Consider the following 26,208-nt stretch of genomic DNA (forward strand, 5'->3'; position numbering starts at 1 on the left):
TTGTAGGCAAGACACACTTGTCTTTGTACTCCTCACCTGGTTGCCACCACACACGCTTGACACCATCTGAACCAAATAAGTTTCTTGGTCTCATCAGACCACGGGACATGGTTCCAGTAATCTATGTCCTTAGTCTGCTTGTCTTCATGTTGTCACATGAAAAGATATACTCCAATATTTACAAAAATGTGAGGGGTGTACTCACTTTTGTGATATACTGTATATATACACATGAGCAGCAGTGTGCAGCGTTTTCCTTTCTGTTTTCCATGAGTTTGCCTGCAACTCCAGCACCTGTAGAAAGTGCCTGGATGTTCTTCAGCTTTTGTACAGTCAGTAGTTCACTCACCAAGTAGGCTGATGGGAAGACAGGCAGCACTTAAAGTAGATGGCCCTATCTAGCAAAAAGACAGTACCAGACAACAATATATAAAGACAAAAAGTATACTTATCAATCCTGAAGATACCAGGAGTCCCCTAGCTAGAGAATTACACAGAATAGAGGAATAGAGGGAGACTTTCAGAGGGCGCCAGTTCAATTCAAGAAATGTTTTAATCCAAAGAACATCCACAGTCCCTATTGATCACCACCATGGGTACACCCACAATTTTTCATTTCTCAGGCATTTGCCTTACAGTACCTTAAGCTTGTAAAGATAATAGTCTGTACGCATCAAAATAATTCAGAGTATGACAATACAATGCTCTCAACTCCTCAAGCAAATGTTATTTTATTTTGGAAAACAGGATAATAAGAAACTTAGAGGAAAACAGTGATGTCGCTAAGCTAGGCTCAGTGTGGGCTGACAGAGCAGAACAGTGCCTGAGGCCACCAACTCCATACTCAGACTGTCTGAGCACCTAACCTTATCTGTACCCCATTCACCTGGGCCCGTATTTATAAAGCGCCTCAGAGTAGAAGTGCTGATCTTATACTTTTTTTTAAAAACGCTCAAACCGGTGTGATTATAATGCTTATTTACAACGTCCAGTTTCGATTGACGCAACAATCAGCGTTAAAGCTGGCCACACTATTTTCCAAACATTTTACACAAACACAGTCCTTACAAAGTTATGTCCTGAATGTGACCAGTTTATTTTTGGATGCAATGTTCAGGAGTAGTAATCGAAAGTAATCCAACAATGGGTAGTTTGTGCGAGCCGACCAGATAAGAGGAGACAAGATGAGCTTGGTGAAACAAATGGCGCCGAAGGAGATGGCTGCCGTTTTATGGGCTCTTAACCTATTGTGCGATTGTATGTTTTTTCACGTTCTGTGTTATGACGTGCCCTGGGGGGAGGATCATGGCCCTCTCTCTACAGTTTTATGACTTAACGACAAGTTGTAAATTCCTGGAAGGGACCCTCTCTCCCACTTTGTTCTCTCTCAATACTGCATGTCCAAAAGGACTTCACTTGGCCAAACTCCTAAATCCCGCTGCAATCCCGTTAACAGGATAATTGTCATCAACAACCGCTGAATTGCATGGCGCAACATTCAAATAATATTACTAAAAATATTTATATTCATGAAATCACAAGTGCTATATAGCAAAACACAGCTTAGCCATAAACTAGTTAATCCACCTGTCGTGTCAGATTTTGAAAACATGCTTTACAGCGAAAGCAATCCAAGCGTTTGTGTAAGTTTATCAATCGCTCAACAAAACATTATGAACACCTAGCATCAAAGTAGCTTGGTCACGAAAACCAGAAAAGCAATCAAATTAATCGTTTACCTTTGATGATCTTCGGATGTTTTCACTCACGAGACTCCCAGTTACAAAATAAATGTTCCTTTTGTTCCATAAAGATTATTTTTATATCCAAAATAACGCGCCAAACAAACGGAGGTATGTTCAGAAATCCACAGGAAAGAGCGGTCACGACAACGCAGACAAATTCCAAATAGTATCCGTAATGTCCACAGAAACATGTCAAATGTTTTTTATAATCAATCCTCAGGTTGTTTTTAAAATATATAATCGATAAAATATCAACCGCAACTGTCTTTTTCAGTAGGAGAGGGAAAGGCAATGGCTGCCCAAACTCTGTTGCGCATACAAAACGCTGCTGGCACCCGGCCATACAATGACGCGATGTTATCTTTCTTGCTCATTTTTCAAAATAAAAGCCTGAAACTATGTCTAAAGCCTGTTGACACCTTGAGGAAGCGATAAGAAAGGGGATCTGGTTGATATCCCTTTAAATGGAGCAATGGGAGGCTATGGAACATGGAGTTTTCAAAATAGAAGCCACTTCCTGGTTTGATTTTTCTCAGGGTTTCGCCTGCAATATCAGTTATGTTATACTCACAGACAATATTTTGACAGCTTTGGAAACTTTAGAGTGTTTTCTATCATAATCTGTCAATTATATGCATATTCTAGCATCTGGTCCTGAGAAATAGGCCGTTTACTTTGGGAACGTTACTGTTCCAAACATAAAAATAGTGCCCCCTAGCTTCAAGAGGTTAACGACCGTTCCACAGGTGCATGTTCATTAATTGTTCATGGTTCATTGAACAAGCTTCAGAAACAGTGTTAAAACCCATTACAATGAAGATCTGTGAAGTTATTTGCATTTTTACGAATTATCTTTGAATGACAGGGTCCTGAAAAAGGGACGTTTCTTTTTTTGCTGAGTTGATTTGTGAAAAGATGTGATGTTAACCTTCTAAATAAAGTTAACCAAGTATTTTATGAAGTTTGGAATGGCACTAATAAGGTGAAGACTAATTGATCAGATATTAAAATATCTGAAGAGTTATATTTGGAAAATTATAACTTTGCAATCAACATTTTCCGTAGTGCCCCGACTTCCTAGTTAAAGGTTACATGGTTAGTTTAATCACATAATTATTATTATGATTATTATTATTACACATAGAATTGATTTGATAAATAACAATCTTCACATTTAATAATAGTCCAGACTATCTATTTGACGCCTTGTGCAATGAATCTAAAATAGAATGAGGTTTTCGTGATTGAATTAAGTATATACAGGGTGGCAGGTAACCTACTGGTTAGAGCGTTGGACTAGTAACCGAAAGGTCGCAAGATCGAATCCCCGAGCTGACAAGGTAAAAAAATCAGTCTTCTGCCCCTGGACAAGGCGGTTAACTCATTGTTCCTAGGCCGTCATTGAAAATAAGAACTTGTTCTTAACTGACTTGCCTAGTTAAATAAAGTTAAAATAATAAAATATATATATATATTAGTTGTGCAAACAGATTACTGTACAAACAGACTGCGTTAGATACGAATAGAGCCGTGTGGTGTGTGTGTTGCCCATAAGAAGTTGTCTCGGTTTCGCGTATCTGGTGACGTCAGTGTCTTGAGTTAACACTGTCAAACAAGCTCAGAATGAACACCCACAAGCTTACTATCATAGTCTTCGTTCAGCTTACTTTGTCCTACTCACTGAAACAAGAATGGAAGAGCTGTTACCATTCAAACAAATGTTTCTGTTGAACGTGTCCCACCTTCATTACCTACTTGGGCACTACAGTCCACGTTGGCTTGCCTATCTTACAACTCTGAGAGCTTGCAAGCACAGCTTTTGAGGCATCAAAAGCTTGCAATGCTAAGAGCCTTGACCACTCGGTTTTGAAGTTTGACCAGGAGCACTCACTCCAGTTAGAGGGTGCATTATCAGGTATTGAAGCATTGTGAGCTGACGCACAACAAAGGTTTCTACCACAAAACCAAGATTCTAATGACCTCCACGGTCTAAATAACTGTAAAGTACGTGGCCATCGAAACGACTTCCGCTACAATAGACCTGTTCTCTACGTTCCTGCACACAACCCACACAAAGTGTCAGAGCACAAGGGTAACAAAGGGTTAAAGGACAATCAAAATGTAGACCAATGATCCCTAGAAGTTCCACTATGTGAAGAACTAAAGCAAACAAAATTGAGAGAAGGGTCAGATATAAGTCACAAGGACTAGACGGGGAATTGCCGGACACCAGGTTCGCAGGAATTAACACCCCTAGCAAGGAAGTTAAAAATCTAATTTCTCCCACTCTCACTTGAGACCCTATCCAGGGCCCACTTGATCAAGAAACAAGCCCACAGGCTTTGTCTATCGACTCTGATACGAAGGTTGCGAAGAAAAAAGGTCAAAAGCTAAGCTAAATCAAAGCCCACTCAAAATCAGTAAAGTTTTTTTTCACCATGAACAGAAATGGCACATCACGTCGATGCGAACAACTACTCCACTTTGTGGGGAATTTGTCCACTAAACGTGAATCTAAACAGACATAACTGGAAGCAGTCCTGGAGGACTACACTTTGAGGTTTCACTCCGACTACCTCGCCTCTCACATTGAGAGTCATGCTGGAACTACACTTCCAGGACGTATCGCTCGTTCCCCCTGTACATGTTACCAGCCTCGAATCTGAACCCCTGCTACTCGGAGCAGACTTGATGGATCGGTTACTCCCACTGATGGATTGGAAAACCAACCATGTAAGGTCACAGGCCACAGTGCCTTCTCCACTGACCACACTGTCTTCCCCTAACGCTAGCTGAAATGCAGTCATCCACAAGGGGAATCTGTCGAAAGCACCCCTTGGGAAAATGACGTTTCGAAACCGATCCAAGGAGATATTATGATATCGACACATCCCATCAGCAAACCTTATTGACCATTGTTTTCATGATTTCGAGCCAGCAGTCTCTGTGAATGAGCAACTTCCCTCCTCCTTGAAGTCGTGCAATACTGTAGTTGAGATGAACTTCTCTTGCCCGTCGGGCACTGGGGCCATCTCAGGAATTAAAGCATTGATGCGCAGAGTGTACTCTGCTTCCGATGATACATCTTACACTTTGTGAGGGAGTGTCACCCCTTACAATGACACTAATGGCGTCAGTCCAGCAACTGACCAGATGACTCCCACTCGTGAAACCCTTTGCGATATCACAGACCGATATCCTCGTCTCAGTTCGCAGGTGCTGAAGAGATTGCCACATGCAGAAGCGGTGTTGTCTGACAGGCATCGACAGCCACTGAGCGTTTTGAAGCACAAACACCAGGAGATTTGGTTGAAAGGTCACAGACATTCTCATAACAATGCAGCCGCTGACACCTCGCACATAGGGTCCAACCTTTTCGTTTGTGCCTCGGATACCAACACCAACCGCTGGGGGGGGGGGCATCCCGAGCCACAAAGGGGGGGAATAGTAGCCCAGACCCATGATGAGGCCGGTGGGGGTCGAGACTACGTGCAACACCGTACTGGGCCGCCAGAGCAGAAAACAAATCCAGTTGTAAACGCCCCTATGAGAACAGTGAGGAGCAGACATTATCCCCGTCTAGGGGCCTCTTAGAACACATCTAAGATATTATTGGCGTGTACCACACTGGTCGTAAAAGAAGTCCAGTGGACTTCCACCTCCAAAACAAATGTCAAAAATAGTCATGCCTTGACATGTGTAGGTTCAACTACAATACAACTAGTAAAATGCTCTTAATCATGTGTTCGAGTAGGATAACATTTCATAATAAATAAATACATATCATAAATATGCAAATTGCAATTTCTTTTCGAATGAGCGGTCGTTCATGTAAAGTATTAATTTCTATGAGCGTAGTTATCAGCTATGAGTTTCCCGCTCTTGAGCAGTCCACAACCCCTTCCCTGTCTACCAAGCCGTCATACCGGCTTAGCCCACTAGGGACTTTCCTATCATTGTTAACAAACAAACAGTAGATATTGGTTACTATGTATTTCTGTGATTATTTAGTTAGTAAATAAATAATTAAGCCAATTTGCGTATTGCTGATTCATTATGGAAACTAGGGTTCGTGCAGATAACCAATCATTTTTACAACGTCTGGAATGAGACTAATGAAGTAACAATTAATAATTCATTAAATAGAAGACGATTTCATCAGATATTAAAATATCTGAATAGTTATATTTGGAAAATTATAACTTTGCAATCAACATTTTCCGTGGTGCTCCGACTTCCTAGTTAATAGTCCAGACACAAAATTTGTAACTTATTTTGCACATAATGTTTCTGCCACCAACTCTTATGACCGAAAAGAGATTCTGGATATCAGGACAGTGGTTACGCACCTCTTATTGGACAGAGATTTTCTCTTTAACCTCTTAGAGCTCTAGGGGCGCTATTTCATTTTTGGATAAAAAACGTTCCCGTTTTAAGCGCGATATTTTGTCACGAAAAGATGCTCGACTATGCATATTCTTGACAGTTTTGGAAAGAAAACACTCTGAAGTTTCAGAATCTGCAAAGATTTTGTCTGTAAGTGCCCCAGAACTCATTCTACAGGCGAAACCAAGATGATGCATCACCCAGGAATTAGCAGAATTTCTGAAGCTCTGTTTTCCATTCTCTCCTTATATGGCTGTGATTGCGCAACGAATGAGCCTACACTTTCTGTCGTTCGCCCAAGGTCTTAGCAGCATTGTGACGTATTTGTAGGCATATCATTGGAAGATTGGCCATAAGAGACTACATTTTCCAGAGGTCCGCCCGGTGTCCTTTGTCTAAATTTGTGCGTAATCTTCAGGTGCAGGCATTTTCTCCTGGGATTCAGGAGAGAAAGCATGTTTCCAAGAACGATGTATCAATGAAGAGATATGTGAAAAACACCTTGAGGATTGATTCTAAACAACGTTTGCCATGTTTTCAGTCGATATTATGGAGTTAATTTGGAAAAAAGTTTGCGTTTTGAGGACTGAATTTATGGATTTTTTTTGGTAGCCAAATGTGATGTATAAAACGGAGCTATTTCTAATACACAAGGAATCTTTTTGGAAAAACTGAGCATCTGCTATCTAACTGAGAGTATCCTCATTGAAAACATCAGAAGTTCTTCAAAGGTAAATGATTTTATTTGAAGGCTTTTATGTTTTTGTTAATGTTGCGTGCTGGATGCTAACGCTAATGCTAACGCTAAATGCTAACGCGAAATGCTAACTCTAGCTAGCTACTTTTACACAAATGATTGTTTTCCTATGGTTGAGAAGCATATTTTGAAAATCTGAGATGACAGTGTTGTTTACAAAAGGCTAAGCTTGAGAGATGGCATATTTATTTCATTTCATTTGCGATTTTCATAAATAGTTAACGTTGTGTTATGCTAATGAGCTTGCTGATAGATTTACACAATCCTGGATACAGGGGTTTTTTCATAGCTAAACGTGACGCAGAAAACGGAGCGATTTGTCCTAAACAAATAATCTTTCAGGAAAAACTGAACATTTGCTATCTGAGAGTCTCCTCAATGAAAACATCTGAAGTTCTTCAAAGGTAAATGATTTTTTTGAATGCTTTTCTGTTTTTTTGTGTAAATGTTGCCAGCTGAATGCTAATGCTAAATGCTACGTTAGCCATCAATACTGTTACACAAATGATTGTTTTGCAATGGTTGAGAAGCATATTTTGAAAATCTGAGATGACAGTGTTGTTAACAAAAGGCTAAGCTTGAGAGCTAGCATATTTATTTCATTTGATTTGCGATTTTCATGAATAGTTAACGTTGCGTTATGGTAATGAGCTTGAGTCTGTATTCACGAACCCGGATCCGGGATGGGGAGATCAGAAAGGTTAAAGAGTCGGACACAAATTATTTACTTCAGACACCTAACAAGGCCGTCACTCGCAGGAGAAAGAGACCTCATCCAGAGGTAGCGCTCCTAGTTGCCAGGGACTTTAATGCAGTGAAACTACCTCATTCCTACCAGCATGTTAAACGTGCAACCAGAGGATACAAAATACAAATAAAAACTCTAGACCACCATTACTTCACACACAAAGCTCTCTCTCACCCTCCATTTGGCCAATCTGACCATAATTATATCCTACTGATTCCTGCTTACAAGCAAAAACTAAAGCAGGAAGCACCAGTGAATCAGTCAATAAAGAAGTGGTCAGATGACGCAGATGCTAAGCAACAGGACTGTATTGCTAGCACAGACCAGAAGAATCCCAAAACATATTCCAATGGCATTGAGGACCACACCATTGATGACGTCGTCCCAACAGTGACCGTACGTACATACCCCAACCAGAAGCCATGGATTATAGGCAAAATCCGCACTGAGCTAAAGGGTAAAGCTGCCGCTTTCAAGGAGCAGGAAGCTTATAATAAATCCCTCTATGCCCTCCGACGAACCATCAAACAGGTAAAGCGTCAATACAGGACTAAGATTGAATCGTACTACACCGGCTCCGACGCTCGTCGGATGTGGCAGTGCTTGCAAACTATTGTCCAGTGGCACAAGCTTACCAGACAAGCTAAATTACTTCTATGCTCACTTCGAGGCAAGAAACACTGAAGCATGCATGAGAGCGTCAGCTGTTCCAGATGACTGTGTGGTCATGCTCTCCTTAGCAAATGTGAGTAAGACCTTTTAACAGGTCAACATTCACAAGGCCGCGGGGCCATACGGGTTACCAGGATGTGTACTCCAAGCATGCGCTTACCAACTGGCAAGTGTCTTCACTGACATTTTTAACCTCTTCCTGACTGAGTCTGTAATACCAACATGTTTCAAGCAGACCACCATAGTCTCTCTACTAGGGGTTGACCGATTATGATTTTTCAACTATTTATTATTTAAATGAAACCGATTATTGGAGGACCAAAAAAAGCTGATACCGATTAATTGGCCATTTTTTAAAAAATGTATTTGTAATAATGACAATTACAACAATACTGAATGAATACTTATTTTCACTTAATATAATACATCAATAAAAATCAATTTAGCCTCAAATAAATAATGAAACATGTTCAATTTGGTTTAAATAATCCAACAAAGTGTTGGAGAAGTAAAAGTACCATGTAAAAAAGCAAACGTTTGAGTTCCATGCTCAGAACCGGGTATTCCTTTTAACATGAGACTTCAATATTCAAAGGTAAGAGGTTTTAGGTTGTAGTTAATATAGTATTTATAGGACAATTTTTATTTAATTTTTTACCTTTATTTAACTAGGCAAGTCAGTTAAGAACAAATTCTTATTTTCAATGACGGCCTAGGAACAGTGGGTTAACTGCCTGTTCAGGGGCAGAACAACAGATTTGTACCTTGTCAGCTCGGGGGTTTGAACTTGCAAACTTCCGGTTACTAGTCCAACGCTCTAACCACTAGGCTACCCTGCCGCTCTATACCATTTGTATTTCATATACCTTTGACTATTGGCACTATAGTATTGCCAGTGTAACAGTATAGCTTCCGTCCCTCTCCTCGCCCCTACCTGGGCTCGAACCAGGAACACATCGACAACAGCTACACTCGAAGCAGCGTTACTCATCGCTCCACAAAATACGTGGCCCTTCAAGGGGAATTACTACTCCAAGTCTCAGAGCGAGTGACGTTTGAAACACTTTTAGCGCGCAGACGTGTCCCCCTGCTTAAGCCAGTACATGTCCAGGCCTGTCTGAAGTTTGCTAGAGAGCATTTGGATGATCCAGAAGAAGATTGTGAGAATGTCATATGGTCAGATGAAACCAAAATATAACTTTTTGGTAAAAACTCAACTCGTCGTGCTTGGAGGACAAAGAATGCTGAGTTGCATCCAAAGAACACCATACCTACTGTGAAGCATGGGGGTGGAAACATCATGCTTTGGGGCTGTTTTTCTGCAAAGGGACCAGGACGACTGATCCGTGTAAAGGAAAGAATGAATGGGGCCATGCATTGTGAGATTTTGAGTGAAAACCTCCTTCCATCAGCAAGGGCATTGAAGATGAAACGTGGCTGGGTCTTTCAGCATGACAATGATCCCAAACACACCGCCCGGGCAACAAAGGAGTGGCTTCGTAAGAAGTATTTCAAGGTCCTGGAGTGGCCTAGCCAGTCTCCAGATCTCAACCCCATAAAAAATCTTTGGAGGGATTTGAAAGTCCGTGTTGCCCAGCAACAGCCCCAAAACATCACAATGTGATTTTCTGGATTTTTTTCTCTCATTTTGTCTGTCATAGTTGAAGTGTACCTATGATGAAAATTACAGGCCTTACTCATCTTTTTAAGTGGGAGAACTTGCACAATTGGTGGCTGACTAAATACTTTTTTGCCCCACTGTATATAAAAAAATATATATATATATATAAAAAAAATAATAATAATAATTAAAAATAATAATAAAAATAATTTAAAAAACGATTTCTGATTGTTATGAAAACTTGAAATCGGCCCTAATTAATCGGCCATTCCGATTAATCGGTCGACCTCTAATCTGTACCCAAGAACACTAAATGTAACCTGCCAAAATGACTACCAACCCGTAGCACTCATACAGTGCTTTGAAAGGCTGGTCATGGCTCACGTCAACACCATTATCCCAGAAACCCTAGACCCACTCCAATTTGCATACTGCCCCAACAGATCCACAGATGATGGAATCTCTGTTGCACTGCCCTTTCCCACCTGGAAAAAAGGAACACCTACATGAGAATGCTATTCAGTGACTACAGCTCAGAGTTCAACACCATAGTGCCATCAAAGCTCATCAGTAAGCTAAGGACCCTGGGACTAAACATTTCCCTCTGCAACTGGATCCTGGACTTCTAGATGGGCTGCCCCCAGATGGTAAGTGTAGGCAACAACACATCTGCCACACTGATCCTCAACACGGGGGCCCCTCAGGGGTGCGTGCACAGTCCCCTCCTGTACTCCCTGTTCACCCATGACTGCATGGCCAGGCACGACTCCAACACCATTACTACGTTTCAGATGACACAATGAACAGCTAATCAAATGGCTACCCAGACTATTTGAATTGTCGTCGTCCCCGCACCCCCACACACCCCCTCTTTTACACTGCTGCTACTCTCTGGTTATTATCTATGTATAGTCACTTTAACTCTACCTACATGTACATATTACCTCAATTACATAGACTAACCTGTACAGGTACCCCCTGTATATAGCCTCGCTACTGTTATTTTACTGCTGCTCTTTAACTATTTATTTGCATGTTTTACTTAACACATATTTTTCTTGAAACTTCATTGTTGGTTAAGTAAGCATTTCACTGTAAGGTCTACTACATCTGTTTTATTCGGCACATATGACAAATACAATTTGATGCTCCCAGTATGCATGTTGAAGGGGGTGTGTCATCTACGATCATTCACTTCCCTTCAATTCAATTCCTGATGTTTACTCGAAAGATGAGAGAACCATTCCTTCACCTCAAATGTCTCCATACTTGATCTGCGGAAACACTAAGGAAGTGCTTGGGCTCCCATCGAAGAGAGAAGTTTGTCTGGCTCAGTAAAACCTAACAAATTGTTCGCAACACTTAAATGGGCAGAACACACCTCAATTCACACTACTGTTAGAAAATAAAACATGTTAGAAAATAATTTGAAATTGGCAAGTAAACAAGTGACACACTGTTCTGTTGCATAACAATCACATTTTGGAACAGTAAGTGCATTCTGACAGTAAGTGGAGAAAACAACTCACGCTGGGGCGACCATTAGAGATGTTTGAAACTCACATGTGAAAAGGTTAAAGTTAACTTTTTGTCTTCAACATTCTAAAGGCCCCATTGTGACATCACTTCCAATATTCTATTTTATTGACTGTAAAATTGACCTCTTTGTCAACCACTTAGGCAAAAAGTTAGAGCATATGCAATCTTACTCCAATTCTCTACTATTGAAATCGGAACAAAAATATCTGCTGACAATCAAAAGTTACAGCAGTTTGTCGGAGTATAAAGTGATGAAAAGTAGCTAGCTAACGTCAGCGAACAGCTCTGTCTCTTCACTGAGCTCCCAAACAGAGCCATTGCTATGGATCCTCTCACACACAGAGGAGCACATGGGTCAGTGAAGGCAAAAAGTATTAGGAGAGTGAAGAGGGTGATTGAATTTAGAACGTACTGACGATAAAGAATTGTGAACACCAAGAAAGAAGCTACTTCCTTCTCAGGATCATACATCATGCTCTAAATAACTTAACTGGCTAGTTTTCCTGTCTGTCAAGAGAAGGGTGGGTTGTACATTGGTCCAGCTACCCTGATTGGATAGGGCGAAGCCGTCTCCGTTCACTCGCTTCATATTTCACCTAATCACTTCTGATCGCATGTTTCCGTCTAATCATTTAGATTACTGCGGCCTCCTGTCAGCCTGCTACTATGATAAATCATCAGGCGAGGAACGTTTGCTAGCAGCTATCAATGTGAATTATATCCAACATATATTATGTTTTGAGTACAAGTCACACACACACCTCTGCACACTGCTCCTAATCTGCAGCTTTTTTGTTCTATAAATCTGCAGATAGATGTTGGCAAAATACCTATTTAGGCATTATAAAACACTTTTTTTCCCCCCATTCACGAATATCAACTGTCAGTTTATGGATACGATTACGAATAAGAGTATAGCCAGGTTGTCACACCCCTAACAACAACACACTAGAATCTGATACGTAGGGTAAAGGGAAACTTTCTAGTTTTTAAATTGCGTGTGAAAACGTCTTTGTTTTTACACGCATCAACATAGAGATTTTATTATGAAGGAGAGTTGTGTAGCCTATTCAGTTCAGTCAGTCAGCATCAGTGATTTGTATTTTTTTTTTCTGAAACGGCACAGGACTGTCACGGTCTGTGTGTGTGTGTGCAGTGTGCATGTAGGTCTACACTTTGTGTAGCCGTTAGCGATGATGCTAATGATAAACTACTTCTGGTGGAGATGGAGAGGCTTTCCCAAAAACCTTCTCAATTAAATGCTAACTACGAAGTGGCCCATGCATACCTGGTAGAATGATATGATTATTTAAATCGATCTAAATGGCCATTTGTTTTGCAAACTCATGCAAAACACACCCAAAACCTACATTTCTATTTTTCCCCAGACCTCAAAAGGGGCCCCTGATGTAGGTTTAAGCATTGTTGTGGATTTTATAGGGCCCTATGTATGCTATGCTCAGTTAACTTGTGTGTGTGTGTGTGTGTGTGTGTGTCCCTTGGGTTTAAAGGTGCTCAGAGGGAAGGGGTTCTCCTTTTCCCGCCAGTGGGTCCCTCTTCTCACTGATCTCCCTCCAGCCCAGACAGGACATTTTTGTTTATTTACATAAAAACTTAAACAATGCCTCATTGTCTTCTGTGCTCTATTATTACAGTTTAGATATACTGTCGTATTCTAGAAGCAGAGTGTATACAAGTGTAGTAGTCAGAGTGTAGTTATTTCTGATTAAATGTGTGATCTAACTGCCTCACAGTCAAAAGTAATGTTAAATAAAAAAATATATTTCACTAGGCAAGTCAGTTAAGAACAAATTATTATTTACAATGACAGCCTACAGAGGCCAAACACGGACGACGCTGGGCCAATTGTGCACCGCCCTATGGGACCCCCAATCACGGCCGATTGTGATACAGCCTAATAAAGGTTGATATAGTAGTACATCAAAGTAAATCAGACCAATAATTTTTCTACATTTACCTTTGACTATATGTACAGTAACTCCTTTGTTTTACATAGTCAAGTACCACAAAAATACTTTCAAAGAGCTAAAGCAAGTCCCACAACTTTACTTCATGTAAAGTTACCATCTAGTTCAGTGTGATCTTAAAGGCAAAACTGATCCTAGATCAGTACTCCTACTCTGAGATGCTTCATGAATATGTGTCAGAGGGGGGGTGGAGGTGACCTTCTTACTATTGAAACTCTATGGTTTATGCAGAGGTATTGTTCTGATACATAGAAAGGTCTCTTCACATACAATAGCCTAGCCTGGTGCTCCAGTCCGTTCCTGTTTTAGCCAACTTCACACTCCATCTCTCTTGTCTCTGTGGTCTTTAGAGTGTGGACACTCTAGTGCCTCCAGTCCAATCCTTATCACTCATTAATTCCCAGTGGAGGTGCATCTCTCATATTTCCTGTCGGCTTAAGGTCATTTACCCAGCAGTGCTCCCACTTTAAAGGGGCAATCTGGAATTAGTACATACATGTTTTAACTCAATTGGATGGCTTAGTTTAGCTGTTTAGCAAAAAAGTGTCAGGGAGTCAGCTTTGTTGTTGTTTGAATCTCAGATTGCCCCTTTAGGGAGCCTCTTAGGCTTAGTGCCAGAATGGACAGGGCCTGACCCACCCACTGTGGTCGATACTGAATCGTATTGGCACAGCTTCTTAGGGACAAAATGGGTCACAATCCAAAGCAAAATGTAATCTGTTATATGGAGTGTGTACTGAAATGTTGGACCAGTTTTCAATTAACTCTGCCTATTTCCTGTTTCCGTTTAACACAACTATTTTCTTAGGAAGCACGTTTTATTCTCAAAACCAGAAAAACACACTGACAAGTCACCTGTTCTGACAGTCTGAGTATGCCTGTGACTCACAAAGTAGACAGTCCGGAGAGTATATCCAAGTGTTGACTTTTGACATCGGGACGAGATGGAGGGCCAAGCTCACAGTGCCTCGGGACACCATTAGCATTCAGAGCTAGCGCTGCATGTCAAAAAGCCACTACGTCAAAGAAACAGGGTCGATGGAGGAACGGTGACCACAAGTCAGAAAAAACGAACGTCTCAAATTCATTTTTCATAGACTTAAAGGTCTGTGCTGTGTTGATAGGTTTTTGTCTGTGGAGATTGACCAATGTGCTGGATTAGGTGACCCAGACTGTAACGTAATAGTTACTGTGAAAGTCGAAACACAAAGACACAGTAAATCCTCCATTATCTTGCTATAAACGCACTCCGAGTTTGTACCCATAGTACAGTATGTGTGTAGTATGTGTGTTTTGATGAATTATATGTCCCCGTAGTACACTAACCCTCAACCACCTCAATTTAGTGATTTTTTGGCACTTTGAAGATAGATTGATTATTGTGTACTGGCTTTTTGACTATCTGTGAAAATCCTAGTGGATGGCTTATATGGCATTGCTACTGCCTTAAAGTTCCTGAGACCTGAAGCACTGTCACCCCAGAAACAAAGATACCTTTTCTTGGTCAGTGGTACTGACAGAGCATCGTAAGTACGTTGTGTTGTTGTGTTGTGGGTTATAATCCCGGGTCAGCTCTGGATTTACCTTCCTCTTGGCCCGGAGCTGGCCGTGGTAGTTGTCAGATGAATCCCCTGGGATCTCTCCCCCCCACAGAGTCACCCCGACGATGGTGTAGGTGATTCCCATTACCATTAGGGGCAGCAGGTAGACCAGTACCATCACAATGATATGAAACCTGGGCATGACAGGGAGAAAAACAGAATGTAAACAAAGATGAAACAACAATGAGCAAAATGGCACTGGCCCATTTTTTAAGTGGATATGCAGGCAGAGAAGTAACGGATGAGAGGAAGGAGGAAAATAAGAGTGAGGTAAACTAGACAGGCATGATAAAAAGAGCCGTTCAAATCTCAGAGAGAGAGGAGAGGACCAGTGTGCACTTCCAGAAAGGAGAAAAGCAGAAGGGAAGAGAGAAGAGTGCTAGTCAGCTGACGTGTTTATACTGTAACACAACAAAAAGGGGTGAGGTGAGATAACACATTGAGTTGTAGAGAGAAGAGTGAAAAGGGCTATGCTAAGCTAGCCCAGAGCAGGCAAGCTAATCATCTCTCTCTCAACTGGTACAGTCACATGTTTCCATTGTCGCAGCCAATGTGCGATGAGCGCTCTGGCACAATATGGCTGCCATAATGCATCATAATGCTGCCATAATACAACCCTAAAGAAGGCCATGAGCTGAAATATCAATAAATTCACTTTTCTATCAACTTCCACTGTCCTCCAAGAGTTGCTGAATATGCGCCTCAATTCATGCACCTTGGTTGGAGAGTGAGTTAGCGGCAGTGTTCCCATAATACATAAGCTACCATAAAGTGTAACCATGTAAAACGGAGTGAAATTAAGAGGCTTATGATGATAAAAGAGGCTTAGGGTGATAAACATGTCTCATATGAAGTAGTCGTATAGAAGTCTAGAATGAGGTGGCCTGGTGCGATGTACCGCTGCCCGCATAGGTTCAGATCTGGCCTACTGCTCTTTCAGCACTCTCCTACCTTTCACCTCTATCGCTCTCTATCCAAATAAAAAAATTAAATACCTCAAAGATATATAATGTATACTTTTTTAAAGGCGTGAATGAGGCTAGTCTACAAAAGAGGCTACAGTGCTAAAGGTGTCGTGACTCACATGAAGGGGTCGTCCTCTTTGCGGGGCCAGGCCACGTAGCAGATGGTTCGGCGGGGCAGGATGCGGATGGTGGAGTAGAAGCAGAGTGGGAAGGCCAGCACCACGGCCAGCGCCCAGATACACATGATCACCACCTTGGTGGCTGTAGCCGACAACCGGGGCTTCAGAGGGTGGATGATGGCCATGTACCTGCAGGGGTCAAGACGTTGAAATCAAATCAAATTGATTTATATAGCCCTTCATACATCAGCTGATATCTCAAAGTGCTGTACAGAAACCCAGCCTAAAACCCCAAACAGCAAGGTATGCAGGTGTAGAAGCACGGTGGCTAGGAAAAATCTCCTAGAAAGGCCTAAACCTAGAAAGAAACCTAGAGAGGAACCAGGCTTTGATGGATGGCCAGTCTTCTTCTGGCTGTGCCGGGTGGAGATTGTAACAGAACATGCCCAAGATGTTCAAATGTTCAGAAATGACCAGCATGGTCAAATAATAATAATCACAGTAGTTGTCGAGGGTGCAACAAGTCAGCACCTCAGGAGTAAATGTCAGTTGGCTTTTCATAGCCAATCATTAAGAGTATCTCTACCGCTTCTGCTGTATCTAGAGAGTTGAAAACAGCAGGTCTGGGACAGGTAGCACGTCCGGTGAACAGGTCAGGGTTCCATAGCCGCAGGCAGAACAGTTGAAACTGGAGCAGCAGCACGGCAGGTGGACTGGGGACAGCAAGGAGTCATCATGCCAGGTAGTCCTGAGGCATGGTCCTAGTGGGGTCAAAGGTCAAACATAAGGTAAGGGACAGGGGGATAGGTAGTCAGTTGTACAACGGAATGCATTCAACTGAAATGTGTCTTCCGCATTTAATCCAACCCCTCTGAATCAGAGGAAGTCCTCTCTTTCAGGGTTTGTGGAGTCTTGGAAGTCCCATACATGAATTTTGTTTTTGTAGTGGCAAATTACATAAATGAATGTGTGAATGTTATTTTACATTTTTGACATGCAATTTGAATAATTTAATTCAATTCCTGTACTGAATTGAGAAGGAATTGACTGCATCCTTGCTCCTGTCTTTGTCTCTAGTGTTTCCAAAACACAAAGACATTCAGAAATCCACTTGTGGTCTGGCAGTTTCTATTGTAACGTCGATTCATTCAAATCAAACAAGAGGCTTTGGGGCAAAGCCACGGACAAAGCTGAAACAATGGATCGTCCAAATTAGTAGGAGATTACTCTGAACACACTGTAAGCCTGGGGACACATTTTATTATGCTGCTGCGTCCTCTTGTTTGCCTCACTTTATGACGGTCCATTACTGAGAGCCACGGCATGTTGATGCTAATGCTAATTAGCATCTCCTTTCCTTGAATGAAGCACCTCGGACTCTGTTTCTGATAACTTTCAGAGCCCTGGCTGCCATCTCAATCACGGTTGGAAAACTTCCAAAGGGCCAGAGAGCAGTCCCTCAACTCGTCTGTAATCAATTGGTATTTAGTCTGAGTGCACTTGGGCCCTGGTATTGAGATGAGAGGAATTCAGAATTAATCAATTACACTACAGTAGCAGTGTCTGTGCAGTGCAGTGCAGTGCCACGCAGGGGGCTGCTCTTTCAGGGCTTCAATGTATTTCATCACAGAAATCTCATTATGCTGTTTTCCTGAGGTCTTAGGTTTGCATCACAAAATTAGCAATTAAAGAATTTGAGCGTTTCATTCATTAAAAGCCCAGTGCAGTCAAAAACGTGTGTGTGTTATATATATATATATATATATATCCACACTATGAGGTTGGAATAATACTGTGAAAATTATAATGACCTTTAAGTGAAAGAGCTGTTTGAAAAGACCGCCTGAAATCAGCCTGTTTGGCGGGATGGAGTTTTGGCCTGCCTGGTGACACCACCTCTCTGCCAATAACAGCTAACTAGCTCTTTATTAAGAAGCTATTCTTGTTTCTTTTTTACAATTTTAGTTGAAAATATTCACAATAAAATGTACTTAATTGTTACCCAGAAATTATTTGATACTGAGATAAATACATCTGCATTGGATCTTTAATGATTTTCAGAGTTGTAACTTGCATAGTCTCAGCCATTAACATCAGTTAGAGGCTACTGCGCCTAACATGACCATCTAAGAATAACGAAGAACACTGAAGTCGGAGACTTGCTTGAAGAGTGTCAACTACCAACAATGGTAAATCAGTCCCATCTCAAAAAATACACTCGCTGACAGACTGGCACCTCGTCACACTCTTCCCTCCAAACGAGTGTGTGAGGATGTCTTGACGTTTTTAATCAAAGGTGTGTATAGGAGTCTTATCCGAGGTGCTGTTCACACAGCAAATGCATTTCACTTCCACAGGAAATAGGGATGGAGGGGTGGCACATGTACGGATGGCCACCACATTGCAACCCGGTGCCATTTCCAAGGCGACACACTGTCTGGATTGCGCTGCGCATCAGTTCAGCCATGAAACAAGTAGGACTGGAGGTTGTGTTTCAATCTGGGTCAAATCTATGTTCTCTTTATCGCTGGCATTGGGTGATGAAATCAAAGGGACACTTAAAAAGATGGAATTTGTCTGCCTCGGCTGCAGGAAGGTCATTGGGAGCAGAGCCTAAAGGGTGCGCCTTTTGTGTTGTCGCCAGAGCTGCAGGAGATACCAGTGCCTCACACTCACTACTTCTCCTCCATTATCACACCATAGCTCTAGAGCAGGGGTGTCAAAGTCAAATGGACGGAGGGCCAAATAAAAAAAATCAGCTACAAGACGAGGGCCGGACTGTTCGAATGTTCATTGAAAAATTTTTAAATGACGCATATAGTCTAGTGAACCTAATTGAACCTACTGAAAACCTAACAAATATATTACAATATGATCAGATAAATAAAGCAATATTTTCTTATGGCTCTGTCAGTAATCTTTAATTTTCAACAGACACAAAAGACAAATTTCCTTTATATAAATATCCCCATAACATGAACATTAAATGAAAGAAACCGGTATTCAAGGCACCATCAGTAGACTATATTTTCTATTTTAGCAAAAGTGGGCTAAATTTACTTCAAAGAAAAAACAATAATAGCAATTTTCTATCATCCACTCAACTGAAATATTTTTAAAATATAATTGGATTGAAATACAAAAAAATAAAGTGCAAAAATCTATTAATCAAAAACAACACTTTGTTTAAGGAGAAGTAACATGCAGTGAAAACAAATATTAAATTTTAACTTTTAAACTTGAACTGAGTAAAAACTCTAAATATGTGATTGCACAGTAATGTTCACTTGTTTGAGGTTGAGGGTGATACTTGGTGGTGTCCCATCTTTTCCACAAGTTCATCAATGTTCGGGGTAAGGCTCTGAGCTGAAGAAATCCTCAGAATTGAGTGGAGGTGTTCAGCAGTAAGTCGACTTCTGTGTGATGTTTTGTTCAGGTTCATCAAAGAAAACAGTTGTTCACACAGGTATGTGCTGCCAAACATAGACAACGTTTGAGCAGCCTGGATGCGCAGCTGGGGCATTGTGCCGGGGAGGAAACGGGCGAACTCCGCAGCACCCACTGCCGCATATTTTGCCCTCAGTGCATCATTGCATTGGAGGTCAATCAACTCCATTTGGAGGTTTGGTGGTGAGCTTTCCACGTCAACAGCAAATGGGTTACCGAGCAGTTCCAACCTGCTTTTTTGTGCTTCAAAGTCAGCAAATCGGCGTCGAAAGTCAGCGGCAAGCATACCTATTTTATCAGCCAACTGTGTGCTCGGGAACGCACTGGTAGAGAGCTTCTCTTTCATGGTCTGGCAGCTGGGAAAGTGGCTCAAATTTTCTTTCCGCATCTGCGTCTCCCACAGAGTCAGTTTGGTTTTAAATGCCTTCACTGTACTGTACATATCAGAGATGACACGATCCCGACCCTGCAGCTGCAAGTTTATTGCATTCAGATGACTCGTAATGTCACACAGAAAAGCCATTTCACACAGAAACATTTCGTCTCGGAGTTGTGTTGTGTCTTTCCCTTTGCTGTCCAAGAACAGACAAATCTCCTCACGAAGCTCGAAACATCTTTGAAGCACCTTTCCCTGGCTTAGCCATCGCACCTCTGTGTGATAAGGCAAATCACCATGCTCCGTTTCTAACTCCGTCAGAAATGCCTTGAACTGGCGGTGATTCAAACCTTTGGCTCTGATAAAGTTAACTGTGCGCGTGATGATGCTCATTACATGCTCCATTTTCAAGGCTTTACCGCACAACGCTTCCTGGTGTATGATACAATGATAAGCTGTCAGCTCACCTGTCGCGTTTTCCTCTTGCATCTTTTCCCGTATCTTCGCCACCAGTCCGCTCCTGTGTCCACACATCGCAGGTGCTCCGTCGGTTGTCAAACCCACGAGTTTTTCCCAAGGCAGCTCCATCTCATTTACACATCTTGACACCTCTTCATACAAATCATGCCCCGTAGTTGTGCCATGCATAGGACGTAAAGCCAAAAACTCCTCTGTCACGCTTAGGTTGGAGTCCACTCCGCGGATGAAAATTGACAACTGGGCAATGTCAGAAATGTCGGTGCTCTCATCCACAGCCAAGGAATATGCAATAAAATCTTTTCCCTTTTTCACAAGCTGCTCTTTTAGATTGATGGACAACTGGTCTACTCTCTCGGCAATGGTGTTTCTGCTCAGACTCACATTTAAAAAGAGTTGCCTTTTTTCTGGGCAAACTTCGTCACAAACTTTAATCATGCAGTTTTTGATGAAATCCCCCTCCGTAAATGGCCGGGCTGATTTAGCGATCTCTTCTGCCAAAATAAAACTGGCCTTTTGTAGCCTTTGTTCCATGTCCATATTCTTGTTGTTGTCCGCGTGTTTCGTTTCATAATGTCGTCTCAGATTATACTCTTTCAGTACCGCCACACTTTCTCCACACAGAAGACACACAGGTTTTCCAGCTACCTTCGTGAACATATACTCCGACTCCCACCTTGTTTGAAACCCCCGGTTCTCAGTATCCACCTTCCATTTTGCCATTTTTGATGGGTATCTGAAAGTTAATTTTACTGTGATGCTGACGACTGCTGTGCCAATAAATATTGAAATGAAGCAGCCTACTGCTCGGTGCGTCACCTTTGCATTGTGGGAAATGTAGTATTGGTGCGTGTAAAAGATCTGCGGGCTGCCGGCTTGCTGCGGGCCGGTTCTAATAATAAATCAAGATCATCCCAGGGGCCGTAAAAAACCTTCTTGCGGGCCGGATGTGGCCCGCGGGCCTTGACTCTGACATATGTGCTCTAGAGTATGATGTAACATGGGGATATTCATCAATATCGAATCAGCCAGAGTCCCATTTGATATGATAATCTCATTAAGTGACACCACAGAAGAGGAAGAGTCATTGAGGGATGTATGTGTTTTGTGTGTGCCAAGCCACTTGTGTTTGATGCAAGGGTATGTGGATGCCTTTGATGGAAGTGTGTGCGTATATGTGTGTGTATTCAGTGCAAGCATGTGTGTGTGTTTTTTATTTTTACAAGCCCCGTCTGGCATCTGGCTGTGGCTAGGGTATAAACAACCCTTTAGGCTTGTGGAGTTAGGAAACAATTCCTGTCTTGTCTGTCTCATCTCTTTAGCAGACCATCGGAGAATGGTGTCAACAGAAGGACAGCAACTCATAGTGTTTGACTGACACCCCATTGAGTGAATACTATTCAGTTAAAATGCCAATTCCAATCAATCTGCTGTAAAATGAGTGAATCATTTAAATTCACGGCAACCAATCAACCACAGAAATAAGAGCAGAGCCGAGATGATTCTGTGTATACCATGCATACGCTGTATATCAATGCACTTCATACACCAGATCCATGTGCTACAGCCAGCTCCTATGATCATAATCAAGCCATGTTTGACATGACAAGGTGTAACCGGTGTGAAATGGCTAGCTAGTTAGCGGGGTGCGTGCAAATAGCGTTTCAAATTGGCGACGTCACTTGCTCTGAGACCTTGAAGTGGTTGTTTCCCTTGCCCTGCAAGGGACGGCTTTTGTGGAGCGATGGGTAACGATGCTTCATGGGAGGCAGTTGTTGATGTGTGCAGAGGGTGCCTGGTTCGAGCCCAGGTAGGGGCGAGGAGAGGGACGGAAGCAAAACTGTTACATTGGTGCTGTGACCCGAATCACTGGTTGCTGCGGAAAAGGAGGGTGAGTGTAACCGGTGTGAAATGGCTAGCTAGTTAGCGGGGTGGGCGCTAATAGCATTTCAATCGGTAACGTCACTCGCTCTGAGACTTCGAAGCACCATTACCCATCACTCCACAAAAGCAGTCCCTTGCAGAGCAAAGGAAACAACCAGTTCAACGTCACGGATTGAAACGCTGTTAGCGCGCACCCCGCTAACTAGCTAGCCATTTCACACTGGTTACAAAGACATAACAATGGCCATAGGAATTGACAAGACAGCACAGATCCAAGCATACTATAAATATTTAACTACACACAATTATCTAAGAGGTAGTGTTTCTCTGCATGGTCAACTGATGTGAAGTGGAGGCACAATAACACAACCCTCTGAGGCACCTCCATTACTGGAATGGATGTGTGTAGGCTTCCCCAGTAACACCCCCTGAAGATGCCATTAATAAGTTATTTGCGTCTGAAAATGAGCAATAATAGTGCGGGCTTGCGCCTATTTGTCAAACGACTGATTAGTTATTTCCAAGCTGTCTTGGCGGGGCATTTTCCAAATGTAGGTTTTGGTTTCCTTGAGTATAAGTAAAGTAAAATGGATACTGGTGTTTGTGTTGATAAATGTATTTTTCCCTTTTGGTCACACACTGCCACCCCCTACACAGATGCAAGCATTTGCTCGCATGTGCACAAAATACTCTGCCACCCCACATGCAAGCTTGCCATCAGTGTCATGTCAATGTGACGTTCTACTTGCTACACAGAGCGTGTTGTTTTCAGAGTGGAGGAGCAGAAGGGAAAAGCGTCCGTATTCTATTTTTCCCCAGTGTACCATATTCATTGATTATGCGTAAATGCAATAGCTTTAGTCCAGTTTTTCGCAAGTACTCATTAACTTGTTGCTAGTGGTTGTACTAAATGATCCTCTAATTGCACAAGATTCTTTTGTATACAATGTGAAAATAATCTATGTAGCTAGATAGCTAGAGTTTCTTCTCACTACTATTTCCTTGGCTTCATAAATCTTAGTATGTGGATGCGAGCACAACATGGACAATATAGCAGCTTTCATTGATTTCAAAGGAATCATTCGCTCAGTGGCTGATGGCAACACCCGATGGCTATAGTGTAGCAGGGCCATAATGATGACAAACCAACAATTACTGATATGCCAGAACATGCTACAGAAGCCTGACACCAGCGTTATCTAGATTTACAGTTTGAATCACAAGGATGTTTCCAACACACAACCTGTAATATAGCTGTGCTCTGGATTGATGTCAGCAGTCTGGATATTCCATGTCTATTGATATGACTGCCAAGGTAAGTTCAGATGGAATATAATATTTTTTACCTCCCCTGACTTCCGTGAATAAGATGAAAAGCATTACTAAGTTCACGGTTACTAATAGTTTTAATCTTTTCATTATCTTCTGTGGTCGGTGCTGCTTTGAACCTCTCGACTGCCTCACACACACAAAAAAGGTATAAATGTGCGCACATGCGTGTACGCAGGCTTCCACATACACAAATTCATGATTACACATGCAATATACTGCCTTCCCCAGCAGACACACAATATCCCAGCAGACACACAATATATAACCCCCCCCCCCCCCCACACACACTACTGCCTGGATAGAATAAACAATGAAATGCACATTTCCTTAAACAGGAAAAAATTTAACCATGGTGTGTGATCTCAATTCAATAACAATTTAAGGGAGATGGAGGGATACCAATTCCCTACAACCTCATCAGCATCACCATGTAGAGTGAATTCTGATTTATTTTACTGGTAGAAAATGCTTGTAAAGAATCATGAGACGTGTTGAATAATAACGTTTATAGATCATCATAATTAATAAATACCGTTAGTGATTTAAAAAGTAGGCATGATCAGCATCAGTTGCCTACCTATCCACGGCAATTGCAGTCATCGAATAGATGCTTGCGAACACGGAGGTGACGGGGAAAAAGTTTTGAAACCTGCAATAAGCCTCTCCGAAGTACCAGTCTCCGTGGGCAGCGTATATGAAATTAATTAAAGTGTTGAAGGCGGCCATAGATGCGTCCGAAAATGCTAAGTTCAAAAGGAAATAGTTGGTGACTGTCCGCATTCGTTTGTGGGCGAGAATTATCCATATGACAATGAGGTTTCCGAACACAGCCACCGCCAAAACGGAGCTATAGGCGACCGACCACAGGGCAATGCGCCAAGGCGGCTGAACAAACTGATTCGTAAAGTTCCCCGTAGTTATGTTCGATCCATTGAGTGCCACAGCTGCCATTCTGACTTCTATGTTCACTTCCTACTGTGGAACAAGTCTTTTTTTCTGGCTGTGTCCTTGAAATGTTTGGAGAAACAGAGTAGATAGCCGCACCACTGCGCGCAACGCACCTCTCCGCAAAACGCCAGTATAAATATTCTCAACTTTGAATAAAACGACCGGTCAACTTCGACTCCACCGCAGTCGACTGACCACATCCCATTTAGATTTTTAGTTTTGAATGCACGCCACTATTTCGGTAAAGATGGCAAGATGCGAAGTATAGTTTCCATTCGCATCCTGTTGAATGTGAGCGCGATGGCACGGCGGAGCCCCCAAGCCTCTGCAGTATAAACTGTGCGCGCACATAATGACGTACCCCAGTTTCAGCTGGCACAAATAGGCTAGAAAGCTCGATTGATTCTGGCACTGCTGGTTTTAAACTCGGTGAAGGACAAATAGGTCAGATCAGGCGTCTGCCTACGCTTAGTGAACCTAAAAAAACACAATCCCGAGTGACAACATGTTTGGGAATCACTCCACAATCATTAAAATATCAGACAGCAAATCCACATTGTTTTATCTTCTTACTACATTTGATTAATTCTGTCAAACAACTAGGTCTTCGATTTGTTACTGATATTTTTGCAAATATTTACTTTGGAGAGATATATGGATGTTTAACCGTTCTAATCTAAGTGCAAACAGTAGCCTGTTATATACCATAAATGTTTCCACCATGGCATGCATCTCCTGTTAGGTTGATGCAGCTTCAGGCCCAGAGTATATATTACAAAAAAATAAACTTCAACAAAATCACTTGACACCTAAATGCATATGGTTAAGGTCCAAACATTTAAGTCACCCTCGCCATTGTTGGGGGCCGGTCCAAATGATAAACCAAGCGGTCGGTTTTGCGAGTGTACCATTATGTTTACCTGAGTACCTGAAACTCCCCATAATTCAATTCGCGACGATTGTACATCCGCAAAGAAAAGTCCGCGAAAACTTCAAAACAACATCAATGGAGAAGTCAACACACAAGTGTAAGTAAAAACGAATGCAAATCATTCCGAAATTGTGCTACTAATGCACAAACACCTCTCGTAAAAAGTAAATATGTTTTTGTTTGGTTATCTTTTTGAAATTGTAGAAATAAAACATTTTCTTTCTTCAGAAGTCCCAGCTAGGCAGCCTAACTTTAGTTAGCTAATTCATTTGCTAGTTATCATACAGTAGGCGTATATTAATAATTATATATTTAATATAAGTAGACATGCACTCACAATTGACTCTGGCGCATATAAAGCCACCGCTGGCAGAAAACACAATCATCGCAGGATGAAGGAGTGATGAGTTTCCGGCCAAGGGTGGTACATTTAAAAAACAATTACTTCTTCCCTCTTCTTTTATTTTTATTTTTATTTTTAATTAACAACAAATCAATACAGAAAGTACATGAGGGAACACAAGTATATATAGATTATATACAATGGACAATCGAGCTAGGGGGTACAATATCACATTACAATTACACAAGGACCTTAGGGGACATACATACACTTATAATTCTAACAGCTTTTTTGTGAGTAGAGTATTTAATTGTCTTAAAATACAGTTC

The 26,208-nt window shown here is 41.8% G+C and overlaps 1 protein-coding gene and 1 long non-coding RNA gene across 3 annotated transcripts in view; one reads left to right on the forward strand and one right to left on the reverse strand.

Moving 5' to 3' along the window:
- The window catches only part of LOC110497511 (neuromedin-K receptor), a 45,523-nt gene extending 20,577 nt beyond the window's left edge, over nt 1-24,946 (reverse strand). Inside the window, exons 1-3 of the mRNA XM_021573648.3 lie at nt 24,235-24,946; nt 16,142-16,330; nt 15,041-15,191 (exon numbers count right to left, since the gene is read on the reverse strand). Of these exons, the coding sequence (XP_021429323.3) occupies nt 15,041-15,191; nt 16,142-16,330; nt 24,235-24,608 (714 nt within the window). The 5' untranslated portion in view covers nt 24,609-24,946. The remainder of the gene's footprint in view (nt 1-15,040; nt 15,192-16,141; nt 16,331-24,234) is intronic.
- LOC149975165 (uncharacterized) overlaps nt 6,482-26,208 on the forward strand; it is a 34,379-nt gene continuing 14,652 nt past the window's right edge. Inside the window, exons 1-3 of one of the 2 annotated variants that reach the window (XR_016488870.1) lie at nt 6,482-6,862; nt 7,231-7,292; nt 10,373-10,731. This is a non-coding gene — a long non-coding RNA (uncharacterized LOC149975165). Of the gene's footprint in view, nt 6,863-7,230; nt 7,293-10,372; nt 10,732-26,208 lie in introns of those variants that run through there. The other variant, XR_016488869.1, reaches the window with a different exon arrangement.

Source organism: Oncorhynchus mykiss, chromosome 19, assembly GCF_057628025.1.
Source record: "Oncorhynchus mykiss isolate SJ-2025 chromosome 19, ASM5762802v1, whole genome shotgun sequence".
Classification (NCBI taxonomy): domain Eukaryota; kingdom Metazoa; phylum Chordata; class Actinopteri; order Salmoniformes; family Salmonidae; genus Oncorhynchus; species Oncorhynchus mykiss.